The sequence below is a fragment of the Myotis brandtii genome, unplaced genomic scaffold (genome assembly GCF_000412655.1).
Source record: "Myotis brandtii unplaced genomic scaffold, ASM41265v1 scaffold250, whole genome shotgun sequence".
Lineage (NCBI taxonomy): Eukaryota > Metazoa > Chordata > Mammalia > Chiroptera > Vespertilionidae > Myotis > Myotis brandtii.
This window is the reverse complement of record NW_005359478.1, coordinates 3577595-3590383: the sequence shown is the minus strand read 5'-3', so window position 1 is coordinate 3590383 and position 12789 is coordinate 3577595. Positions and strand designations below refer to the sequence as shown.

The 12789-nt window shown below is 36.0% G+C and overlaps 1 protein-coding gene across 1 annotated transcript in view; it reads left to right on the top strand.

The window, feature by feature from the left end:
• Window positions 1–12789, top strand: part of KIFAP3 (kinesin-associated protein 3) — a 112748-nt gene that overhangs the window by 61922 nt on the left and 38037 nt on the right. Inside the window, exons 16-17 of the mRNA XM_005867725.2 lie at window positions 1000–1098; window positions 3843–3928. Of these exons, the coding sequence (XP_005867787.1) occupies window positions 1000–1098; window positions 3843–3928 (185 nt within the window). The remainder of the gene's footprint in view (window positions 1–999; window positions 1099–3842; window positions 3929–12789) is intronic.

The window sequence follows — 12789 nt, the reverse complement described above, 5'->3', positions numbered from 1 at the left end:
AGTATCATAATCCCTCCTAGTTCCAGACGCAGTATTGTCCTCTAAACTTTCTTTAGTGAAGATAATGTTCTCTGTCTATGCTGTCCGTCACATGATGTAGCTATTGTGTGAGCTGGAATTTTAATTCTATTACATTTTAATTTAATTAGACACAGTGGCTTATGGTTACAAGAATGGACAGTGGAGGCCTAGGGAGAGCCTTCCCCTTCCCCTTGTATTCCTCTTAATGGGTTTATTGTTCTCCATATTGGACACAAAATTTGTCTGAATCTAATATTATTTTATTAGAGTCACATTTTTTGGGACCTTATATTAGCCTGCTCTTGTGGCCATTAACTAAGTTCCACAGGCTGGTTGTCTTAAACAGACATTTTTGGAGACTGGGAAGTCCAAGATCAAGCTATCAGCCTATTTGGTTCCTGGTGAGGAAAATAGAACCAAATTTATTTCATAAATTAGAGTTGTTTAAATAATGCTTATGACAGACAAGAAATAAAACAAGTGGAGATGTGTTGCCATTTTACATTATGGCTAATTTAATCAATTTCTTCATACCTGGTGGCAAAAGACAGTGTAAACTGTCAAGAAGCACTGTTACTGTTCTCTTAAAACAATCTTGTTCCTCAGTTCGTCCAACCTGGGCTTTTGAGATAAGTAATCTCATGTAGTCTGGTTTAAATTCAGATATGATATAATTTCTCTTTTTCAAAATCTTATTTTTTTATCTTTATATTCCAAAGTAATTTAGCCTATTTAGTTTACAACCAAATTTACTAAAACTTCTGAAAACATATTATTAAAAAATTCCTCACTGTTATCATCATGTAATTTAGAAAAACACCTAAGACATAAGTGACATGTGCCACCCATATATTATAAGTAATTTAAACTAGTTGTCTTTTATTAGTCTCCTTGGCACTTTTAGGTTTTTTATTCAGTGTTTTTTAATTTGTATATAAACATAATATTCTTTTATTGAAAGTTTTCTGTTTCCTTCAGCTCAACAAGAAGATGATGAATTTGTGTGCCAGATAATTTATGTCTTCTATCAGATGGTTTTCCACCAAGCCACGAGAGATGTCATAATTAAAGAAACACGTATCCTTTCAATGTTTACAATAAATAATGACATTATATATATATTAAGAAGAGATGCATCTTTAGGTTTTTTTTTTTCTTGCAAATAGTCAAATAATGTAGAAAATATCAAGCTCTGAAATACATTTATAAGGCAAGCTATATTTCATGGAAGCATAGTATGGTGTAGCTTAAGAATCGTTATAATCACATAATCCTAAAGGTAATTTTTAATTACCTTTTACTACTTATTAGCTGCAGGACCTTGGATACACTACTTAACCTGCTTGAACATACAATCTTGCATCTATAAAATGGCCATAATATTACTAAACTAGAGGCCTGGTGCATGAATTTGTGCACAGGTGGGGTCCGGCCGGCCCGCCCTGATCAGGGCCGATTGGGCCAGGCTGGCTGAGGGGGGACGGGGCTGGCGGGGGGGAGGGGCCACAGTGGTTGGCTGGCCAGCCCCTCCCCCTGGTCAAACTCCCAGTTGAACTTCCGGTCAAGGGGACAATTTGCATATTAGCCTTTTATTATATAGGATAGAAAGAAGACCTTCTTCATTATAGAATTGTTATAAGTACTAATGAATTTAATGTGCTATAATAGTTCCCAGCACAGAGATTTACTCAGTAAGTGGTAGTTTATCATTATTGCATCTAAAAGGATTCCAGATATCGCCAACATCTTCACCTGAAAAACAGCCTACCCTCTGTATTCACAGTGGGTAATAACAGTATCATCCTCCCAGTCCCATAGCTGAAAATGTTGTGTCTGCTGTCTCTTTTACCATACACAACTAATCATTTATTCTACAAATATATATCTAGTGCTGACCATATAACAATGTTTTAAGCGTTGAATATACTCAAGGACTTTATAGACTATTGGAGAGTTAGACAATTAAATAAGAAATATAAAATTATAATCCAGTTTTCTTGAATTATAGTTTTTATTATTTGTCCTGTCCTGTTGCTTTGGTTGTCTTCTTGAGATTTGTTGTGTTGGATCGTCTTTGCCCACCTTTAATATCTGTTTCTAATTGTTCTCTCTTTTCATTTATTCTTTAATTTTAAAAGATATGTGCCCCGTACACAGGAGAAGATATATAACCAAGTCTGGGGATGTCATGAAAGGATGGCAATGGAAAAATGGAAGTGGTATCTAAGCCGAATTTTTGTCTTTTTTTTTTGTGGTGGTGGTCTGCTTTTGTGGACCAAAAGTAAAAATTAAAATATCTTCTTTAGAAATCCACTGCATAAAATTCTTCATTACCCATGTGAAAAATCTAAATTCTTTGGCTTAGCATACATAGCTCTTTATAACCTGACCTTACCCAAATTTTCCAAAGTTCCCTGTTTAACCTTACTATACATAGTTTTCTCTTAGCACACCAAATTTCTCATCATTTATCAAACATGACCCACCTTGTCAAAACTTACTGCCTCTTCAGGTGCCATGTCAACCTCAAAAATATTCCTCTCCTTTTTTTACCTGACAATCTCCAACTTAGCAAACATTAATAAGGTTATAAGCCATCTTCTGAGTTAAGCCTTGTGCCTCCCTTCTTCCCATTAGGAGTAATAGTTTTCCCTCTTTAATCATAATTTAGCAGAATATGAACTTCTAGCTTGCCAGTTATTTCCCTCAGCACTTGGAAGGTATTTTTCCACTGTCTTCTGGCCTGAATTGCTGCCAATGAGAAATCTGTAGTCTACTAATTATTGGTATCTGTCATAAAGTCTGATGACAACTTACTTTTGTTTCCATTCTAAGTGAGTCAGTCTTTTTCCTAGGAAGACCAAAGGAATGTTTTCTCATTCTTTAAAGCCAAGTAGTTGTATTAGAATTTGACTTGGTATTTATCATCCCTGCTTGATTTTTCCAAGTATGCAAATGTGTTCTTTCAGTATGTAGTTTTGTCTTATTTTTTTATTTCAGGAAAGTTTTCTTGAATTATAGTTTTTATTATTTGTCCTGTCCTGTTGCTTTGGTTGTCTTCTTGAGATTTGTTGTGTTGGATCGTCTTTGCCTACCTTTAATATCTGTTTCTATTTGTTCTCTCTTTTCATTTATTCTTTAATTTTTAATTTTTTCTTTCTTTTTACCTTCTATTTCTCCTAAAGTTTTATCTATTATTTTTATTTACTCTTGTGCTGTTATAAATTTAGTTTTTTATACCTTAAATGATTTTTATTTCTTTCCTGAATTATCTCAAAGTTTTCTAATTTTGACATATATTCTTTCATATACTATTGTTTTCTCTAATTATTTTATCTCTTTTTGGGATATTGGATTGCAGTTTTTATTTTTTATGTAAAAATGTTTTGTTTTCTTTTTCTTATAATAACCATATATGGAATTTGACTGATTCTTTTCTGTTGCTCTTTTACTGTGAAATTCACTCCCTGGACTTTTAGCAGGGCCAGATAGATCAAGAACGCTTTTATAGCTACACAGCTGTAGAGCTACCTTTTAAGCTATTTTCATGTTTTCAAAAATATGGCCTTGTATTTTCTAAAATTTACTGGCTGTTTTTCTTACCCATTTTTATCTAGTTGGGTTTTTTTTCTTTCTCATTCTTGTTTTTTAAACAAATGAAATATAAAATGTTTCTGGCCATCTTTTATTAATGATTTTATTTTAAAATTTGCAGTTAAATTTTTAGTTATCATTTGAATTTTGTGAAATGCGAGATTTTCTAATAGGATTGAATAGCCTCAGTCTCAAATGTCATTTGTATCTTTAACCACTTTATTCAGAGGCTCCAGCATATCTGATAGATCTGATGCATGATAAAAATAATGAAATCCGAAAGGTCTGTGATAATACATTAGATATTATAGCGGTAAGTAATTTATCTTTCTACACAAATTATAATAGTCTTCATTTGGGGAGAAAAAAGACATTGTACACCTATTTAGAACATTGCATTCAATATAAAGACAAATTTGTCTTTTGGTAAATCTCAGAAAATACAGTGATAAAAAATTCATTTTTAAAACATTTTTAAGACTTTTGGCTCTTAACTTTTTTTTAAATATGTTTTTATTGATTTTAGAGAGAAAAGGAGGGAGGAAGGGAGGGAAGGAAACATCAATCGGTTGCCTCCTGCACTCACCCCCACTGGGGACCAAACCAGCAACCTGGCCATGTGCCCTGACTAGGAATTGAACTGGCAACCTTTTGGTGCATGGGATGTGCCACATACCAGATTAATTTAAATATTTTTTTCACATATAACAGATAGTGCTACATGCAAACTGCTTGCTTCCTTCTTTGAACTGTTTATACTTTTATTTTGGCTCACCCTGTAAAAAGATATTTTAATATAGACTATTCAGTAGTTTTCAGAGTTAAATTTAAGTATTTTAAAAGGATCAGAATATTATTCAAAGTTCTTTAACAGTTTTATTGCAAATTTTCTGAGTTGACATTTCTGCTAGTGATCTCATTATGATATTGGACAACCACCAGCAGATACTTTTTGTCAGTTTCCCATATTTTATTTCAGAAATTCATCTTATTTTATATCATCTGCTCTTTGGATTTGACTGATTATATCATTATTGGTTTAAAACTAAATGAGTACATTGAAATTTTAGCTTTGCTCTCTAAATTACAATAGGGAAACTTTAATGTTAAAGCCGTGTTTTATCAGGATGTTTCATACATGTGGGCCACTGGTCACAGGATTTATGAACAGAGACTGTTTATTACTCCTAGAGAACAATTTCATGACTCGTACTTTTTTCTACTAGATCACTGATGTCATTATATACTAGAGGCCTGGTGCATGAAATTCAAATGAGTCCCTCAGCCCGGCCTGCACCTCTTGCAGTTCCAGAGCCCTCGGGGGATGTCCCACTGACAGCGGTGGGACATCCTTAGTGCTGCTGCAGAAGCTGGAGAAGCTCCCACCACCGTAGCTGCACTGGCCTGCCATGAGCCGGGCTACTGGCTGAGCGGTGCTCCCCCTGTGGGAGCACACTAACCACCAGGGGGCAGCTCCTGCGTTGAGCATCTGCCCCCTGGTGGTCAGTGCGCATCATAGTGACCAGTCCTTCCTCTGAGGAAGTATGGGCAAATCGAAATGGTGATAGATCAGCTACTATATAAGGCTCCCTGTGATGCTGTCTGATCACTTGAATCAGTTTTTAAAAACTGTGAACAAGTAATCCGAAGGTTCATATTCATGTGATTTGAAGTGCTGCTGTGCCAGTCAACTGAGTCATATTCATAGCTGAATCTTTTAGAAGAGAGGTTATCCGGTGCAGCTCGTAGAAGGGCACCAGCTCTGAAAACTGCCATGTTCTGCTGGAAGGATGTTTCTTTACCTTTGTCTGTTATACACCTAAAAAGATTCAAGGCCCTGGTTCAGTTTTAGCTTGATAGTTGGGAACAGCACCAGTGGGAGCAGCTTCTTTCCAAAACATTTTTCTCCTCTTCTCAGTTGGGTTGGGGTTCTGATTTTAACTTTTGGCCTCTGTGAAGTGGCAGCTTCGTCTTGTTGACATTGCATCTAGAATACAACTGACTCAAGTGCTCCCACCTGCTGAATAATCTCAGGCAATTTATTTAACTTTGTGAAGATTCCGTTTACAGTGACTCCTGAGGATTAGAGAATTACTGTAAGGAATGGAGAAGATGTATATGAAGCATCTACCATATGATAGTCACTCAATATGCTGTTTTCAGACTAGACCAAAATTCAGACCTAGTTAAGTTTATATGTAGATTAAATCTCTGGATCAACATTTCACTTTTTTTAGTACAGATAATTAGGCTATTTTCTGTTCATTTTAATTTTTAAAATGGTATGGGAAGATAATCTGTTCACTGTTTGGATTTTAAGTGTGGGAAGTTATTTGGAGTATATATTTTAGTCGGACATATTACTATTTATAGTTTAAGGTTATCCTGCAAATGGCTGAATTTGCATTTTAAAAGTTCATATCAGAACAATTAATTGAATAGGGCAATTAGCTAAAAGACCCGGTTAAGAGAGTGTCTTAAAGAGGGAGCAGCCTTTTCCAGTACAGAAGTGCCTCATCTGTTCAGTTACTCGTGTTCTGAACTGTGGTAACTTATTTGGGTTTGAACTCAATTTATCAGCTAACCTCAGACCACAGTTACACTCCAAGCTCACTGGACCTCTGTATTTGGGAGAAATTTGAGGAGTGGGCATTTTAACGCATCAGTAAAAAGACAGCTTCTCAAGCCACTTGGGACATAGCTGCCAGTCTTAGGTTCTTTGAGCCCAGACTCTATTACTGATCATGACTCAGGGTCTATTTGCTTGTCCTGAATCTTTTTTAAGAGCAAAACAAGAGGAAATTGACTTAATTTGAAACAGGGGAAACTTTGATTAGGCGCAGCAACGATGATGAAACACTAGAAATGGGCTGTCAGGGAGAATGTGAAGTCTCTGTCCAGTTACATCAGTAAGAACCAAATAACCACAGCCTAGGATGGAAGTGGATGATCTCTTACGACTCTTTTTACCTCTAGATTTTGATTTCCTAGTATCTCAGCATGACTATGTCCTAAACTAATAAAAAATACCCCAAAATGAGAATTTTATAGCTTAAAGCAACTTATCTTTAAGAAAACAAACTTCTTTTTCACTTAAGACAGTGTAGAATAATACTAAGAAAAATTAGATGCCTTACAACTATTAAGGAAATATGCCTACTGCAATTAAGTACTTGTCCCCATAATTATGGAAATGTTATGTTAGTGATGATTTGTTTAATATATTTGGGCCCAAGGCCTGAATTGGTGAACTAAAACAGATGTGTAGTGATAGAAGTCTTTGTACCATGGAGTATTACATATTTGGTGGTGTGGTCTCTGTGGCCTCATCAGCAAGTTGTCGCCTGTCTGACTAGGGCCTTACATGTAGTTTCATGAGGCAGAGACTCTTCCAAGCTTTGGGAATCTTGAAGGGAAGAACAAAACCCTCTATACATAGAGAGCTCCTAAAAACCCAGATAGATTTTTACACTTAAGTGCTTCCTCAACTTTGAAGTATTTGAGAACCACATAAATTCTTCCCCAGTTGCCAAGTGAATTCCTCCCCTGATATTACTGGGTTTTCATACATGTAATACATGTTTATAAAGCACATACTGTGTTCCAGACACTAAGGTAGACACGGGGACTACAAAACTCCACAACATAAAGTCCCTAAAATGTAAAAGTTTACCATTGGGAGACTATAGAACACGAGAGTTCTAGATGTGAGCTGGCCTTCCGGGAGCAGTACAACTACATGGCCCTGCCCATACATGTTCCATACCAATGGCACATTGTGGCTACAGGATATTAACAGGAAAAGGAATGTACCGAGTTCTCTAGTAAAGATTAATGTTTGTTGTCCATAGTCAGCCACAGGCCCAAGTGATTTGGTACTAACACAGGCTTGCATTGCTGACATTTTCAGTGGCGGCCCTTTTTCTTTTAGGAACTCTGTGATCATGGGCAGATTGTGTGTATTTCAATTATCTGGAATTAATAGCTAGCTCCAGTATTTTATTTTTTTAAAATATATTTTATTGATTTTTTACAGAGAGGAAGGGAGAGGGATAGAGAGTTAGAAACATTGATCAGCTGCCTTCTGCACACTCCCTACTGGGGCTGTGCCGGCAACCAAGGTACATGCCCTTGACTGGAATCGAACCCGGGACCCTGGAGTCCGCAGGCCGACGCTCTATCCACTGAGCCAAACCGGTTAGGGCTAGCTCCAGTATTTTAAACTTGGAAAACAAGGTGCTGTCTTCATTCCAGGATAGACAAAGTCATATTAAATAAGACTGGTGTATTGAAATGAGATAAATCAATGTAGGCTTACATGTAACCTCTAAGACCTCAATTGTTATGGTCTCCATAAAAATGACCAGGAAAGCTTGTGTCAGACAGAAAAGCTGTGTTTATTAATAATCTTTACAGCAAGGGAGAGTATTTTAAAAATGCCTCCTACATCTTTAAAAGGGAAGTTATAGAGGAAGCTTCATAGGGATAGGAAGAGGGTTAGCATTAGAAGTTAGGTTATTTCAGGACAGGCTTTCAAAAGCAGTGAGTGGGTAGTAACTGGGTAAAATGAGTAGAGAATAGTCACTGTTAATTGACTTGCAGGTTGGTTATAGGCACAGAGCAGATTTCTAAGTTGTTGACAGAAACTTCTAAGATGTTCTTTCTAGAGTAAGTGGAGTTGGTTCTTCTTTGTTTCACAATCTTGGCAAATATTAATTTCTCATATTTATAAGTTTGACTTTTATGTCTCAGTTTCATACAGTCAAATTGGGTTTAATGAGATAAGTTTGGCTAGCCCTCTTTTGGAGTTCATTTTTACATTGCATAAATGTGAAAGGCAGACATTAGGATATTTTTTCCAGCTTTTTAGAATCTACATACACACACACACACACCAGATCCTCAAATAATGTCATTTCCTTCAAAGTCCTTTCTTTATAACATTGAGGAGATGCCCTAGGAACTTAACTCTTGTTTATATCCATTAAACTACAGTACAGTTGGTTTAGTATGATGTTTCAATTAAAGTCATAAAACATATCGACGACATTGAGGACCTACTGTATGTTGTGTGTGTGTGTGTGTGTGTGTGAATGTGTGTATATCCCTGCCAGTCCTATGCATTTATTGATTTTTTTAGTTGGCAACAGATTTAAAAGAACCCAAGCATAGTATGAAAGATAAGGATCATGATTTCTTGCTTAACTACATTCTGTACAGTTATATTTTTTCTTTTGTGGTCTGACTGGACATAATATTTAAAGTGATATTGCACATATGAGCCCCCTCGGTGCTTTAAACAGATTGAAGAGATAATTCTACTGTGAGGTCTGGTTAGAAAATGCCATCCATAGTCAAGACTAAAGGGCAGCAGTGGGAATAGTATTATTGCAGAATAGGCAATATGTGCATAAAAGTCAGCATCTCTATTATGTACGTATTTAATTATGTGTATCTACATATACATATCACATACATATCATTATGAGAAGTCATTTCTAAGATATAAAAGGCATCTTTTTAGCAGCTACTAACTTAACCTTAATGAGCAACTGAATTACTCTAGATCTGCTTTAATTTAGTATGAAGAATTGTATTAAATAAACCATATTACATTCTCACTTAGGGGGCTGCCACATTAAAGGAGAAAGGAAAGTCTGTTTTCCATCAAGAATTTTAGGACACAGAGCAGATCTATGTAGCTCTATGTTATCCTGTATTGTGTTAATCAGATACAAGGTGTGACGGAAGCCAGTGACAGAGTTTTCCTGATAGTGAACAGGCTCTGATAATAGGCTGACTAAGGCTTCATACTGTTTCAGGGGTTAAGTAGTAAACAACAATATAGGACTTCAAAAAGGATGGCACATTCCATAGAAAGTCAAACCATAAGTTCTTCATGACACTTTAGAATTTATGGAAACTGAGCCCTTAAGATCATGATGTCAGGAGCTGAGAAGAAAATAAAAGACACAGTGTTGTGTACCTTTAAATATTAGACAAACTCAAGTCTCAAAAGTGCTGCTGTCACGGTGCACTCCTTGTGAAAAGAGGAGAAAATAAGGAGAAAACAACTACAGGGTGTCCTCCAAAAATGTAAACACACTGTAACAGCTGATAGCTCAATTTTGATAATGAAATGTATTTTAATAAACACTGCCTTTATAATTATTCAAAGTGTGTGTATACATTTTTTGGGGGACACTCTATATATTCCTAGAGTATTTCCACAATGGCTTGATGTATTTTTATATGTCTTAGCTGTGGCTTAGCTATGACATCCCTCAATTTCCATAGTTACTTTCTGATAACGAGGGGTGATAATAGAAGAGCAAAGTAGACATTTGGAGCAGAGAGGTTAAAGGGAATAGATTTAATTGATATATGTTGAATTTATTAAATTTTTGACACAGAATATTCATTTAGAGTTGCCATTTAACTTTTTAAAATAAACTTATACTGCCAGTATTCTTTAGTTTTGGGGGAATAATTATTTCAACAACTTTATAAGTAATGGTATTAATCATAGATTTTTATTTATAAAATGTTACAACTTAAATAAATCTTAGATTTGTTTCATTTTAGAAATGAAGAATCTGAGCCAAAGGATATTAAAATACCTTAATATCTTAAAAGGTTACATACTTCTCTTAGTATCAGAGCCAGAATCAGAACCTAGGTCTCCTAGCCCAATGTTCTTTGCATTATACCATGCCATATTATTAATATACGTAAATTCAGACTCTGAGACACAGAGAAACTATGATTTTGCCATGGATGCTAAACTGTGCTCATTGAAGATAACATAGAAGTTGGCTGAGGCCTGGGATTCCAGAACGCTGGCCATGGGAGTAGGGTAAAGCTCTATGTGTTTCACCAAAGTGGAGGAGAAATACAAAATGGAGAGAGAGAGAGCGCGAGAGAGAGAGAGAGAGAAACAGATGCATGCAGAGAGACCACGGCTGGGAAGAGTTGCAAATGTAAAGTTGTTAACATGTTTTGTCTTTAGAAAGTATATGTCTATTTTCAGATTATCTTATATTTTTAGTGTTAAAATGATCTTTTCTTTTCTAAAATAACAATAGTAGATGGCAGTTGATTTACATTTAATGGCAATTCCCAGCATTTACTTTTGAACCTTCTTGAAGTCTAAAACTCTTGGAACCATAGTACTAGCCTATTAACTACACTTGCTGAATAAACAGTCAACAACCATTAGCTAAAATATTTTATTTTCAAGAAATCTGGAACATAAAAAGCAGTGTCAGAGAAGCATAAAGATCCAAGGCCAGCATCATATAGCAAAACAATACTATCTCATTTGACTCTAACCAGTGTTTACCACTAAGGAAAAGAGAAATTAATTCTTTAAAAGAATTTTGTGTTCCTCATAACAAACGTGCTTCATCCCTAGATACTACATTTGGTAAACTCCTGAATACCTGGGGCTGTATATCACAAAGTAGCACAAGTACAATATCTTGATAATTTTTATACATAGCCTCTGAACTTAATTATATATATTTTAAAATATTTTCCAAAGTTAGCTGTTAATACTGGAATTTAAATCAATGGAAACTGGTTCTTTTTTATTGTGGTTCTATCTAGGTAAAGGGACTATGGGTATTTCTGTAATTTTCTACTTTCAATACTGAAACAGTTTTATAATCATAAAATGCCAAATATTTTTTTAAAGTCCTGGTATAACTGCTTGAGACTTTAATGCCTTGATACTGCTTGGTCAAGGGTTTTGTTGTTATCTTCGCTATGGTCTGTAACAACAAGCCACACATACCTATCAAATCTCAAGGCCACTCTCATGAAAACTCCACTTGTAATTGTAGTGGATTCATTATAGCAGGAATCTGTAGTCATTGTTGGATCTTTCACAAAACATAATTTCCTATATCCTAAATGATCACACAGCTTGGTATAGAATAACATATTCTGTCTCATGTTTACTGAAGGAAAAGCTGGGGGAAGGGGATTGTTTTGTTTTGTGTTTGAAAAGCTGAAGAGACAACCATATGTTTTCATTGTGGTATCCTGTAAACAGCAACGCACCTGTTAACCTTGTTAGTCACAGAGAGTTAGATCCATGGCTTTACAGTACAAAAACACTTAAAACCAAAATAAAGTTATTTTTAATAAGGAAAGTGACACTACAATCTATATCAGTGCTACTCAAACTTTTTGGCTCTACAATGTTAAGAGATGCCCTGGTTCTAAGGGTTTACCTACATTATATATATATCCTAAGCGGCCTTTATGACTGGATGACTGGACTATAGCTATGATGCGCACTGACCACCAGGGGGCAGAGGCTCAATGCAGGAGCTACCCCCTGGTAGTCTGTACACTCCTATAGTCAACCTCCTGCAGCCAGCCAACTTCCCGCATTCCCTCCCCTCAGCCAGCCAGCCAACCTCCCACGGTCCATCCCCCCATCCGGCCGGCCCCATATGGGACTGGGCGAGACAGCTCAATGGGCCCCAATCGCCAGCCAGGCCAAGGGACCCCACCCGTGCACAAAGTAGTGCACCAAGTCTCTAGTTCAGTCATAAACTTATAAAGAAGATGAAACTTTAAAGGAATTCAGACTAGCCTAAGGGTAGTCTTATTACATTTGGTACTATGTCTGTGCCCAAGACACTAACCAGTCATGCTTGCGTGTCAAATGTTAACCATTGATGCTCACGGATATTTTTGGTTTGTGTGTTTGCATGGAGTGCGGGTAGTCTTTATTTAAAAACTCAGGTATGCATGTGTAGGTTCATTAAGAACATTGCTGTAAGCTTGAAAGGCAATAAGAAGGCTTAATTAGAAGGGCTGTTTGTGAAGAAATAACATCTTTGTTACACATTTACACATTTATTAAATATATTTTATTATTAAATTACAATAGTACAATTTTACGAGAAGGGTATAAGATGATAACTCCTAGAATAAGCATGAATTTGTGTGTATGTGTGTGCAGAGCATTACTTACTAGACTAAGTACACTTTATGGATATGTGGTTTAAGGATTTACTTTTTGAATTATACCTACCTCTGACATTTCACAGTTATTAGTAAAGAGGCAAGTTTTACTCTTAATAGAATAGCAAACCCTGTATTTTATAGGCTTTGGGCTCTTGACTGGGTTTTTATGTTGTTGTTGTTAATACTAACCCG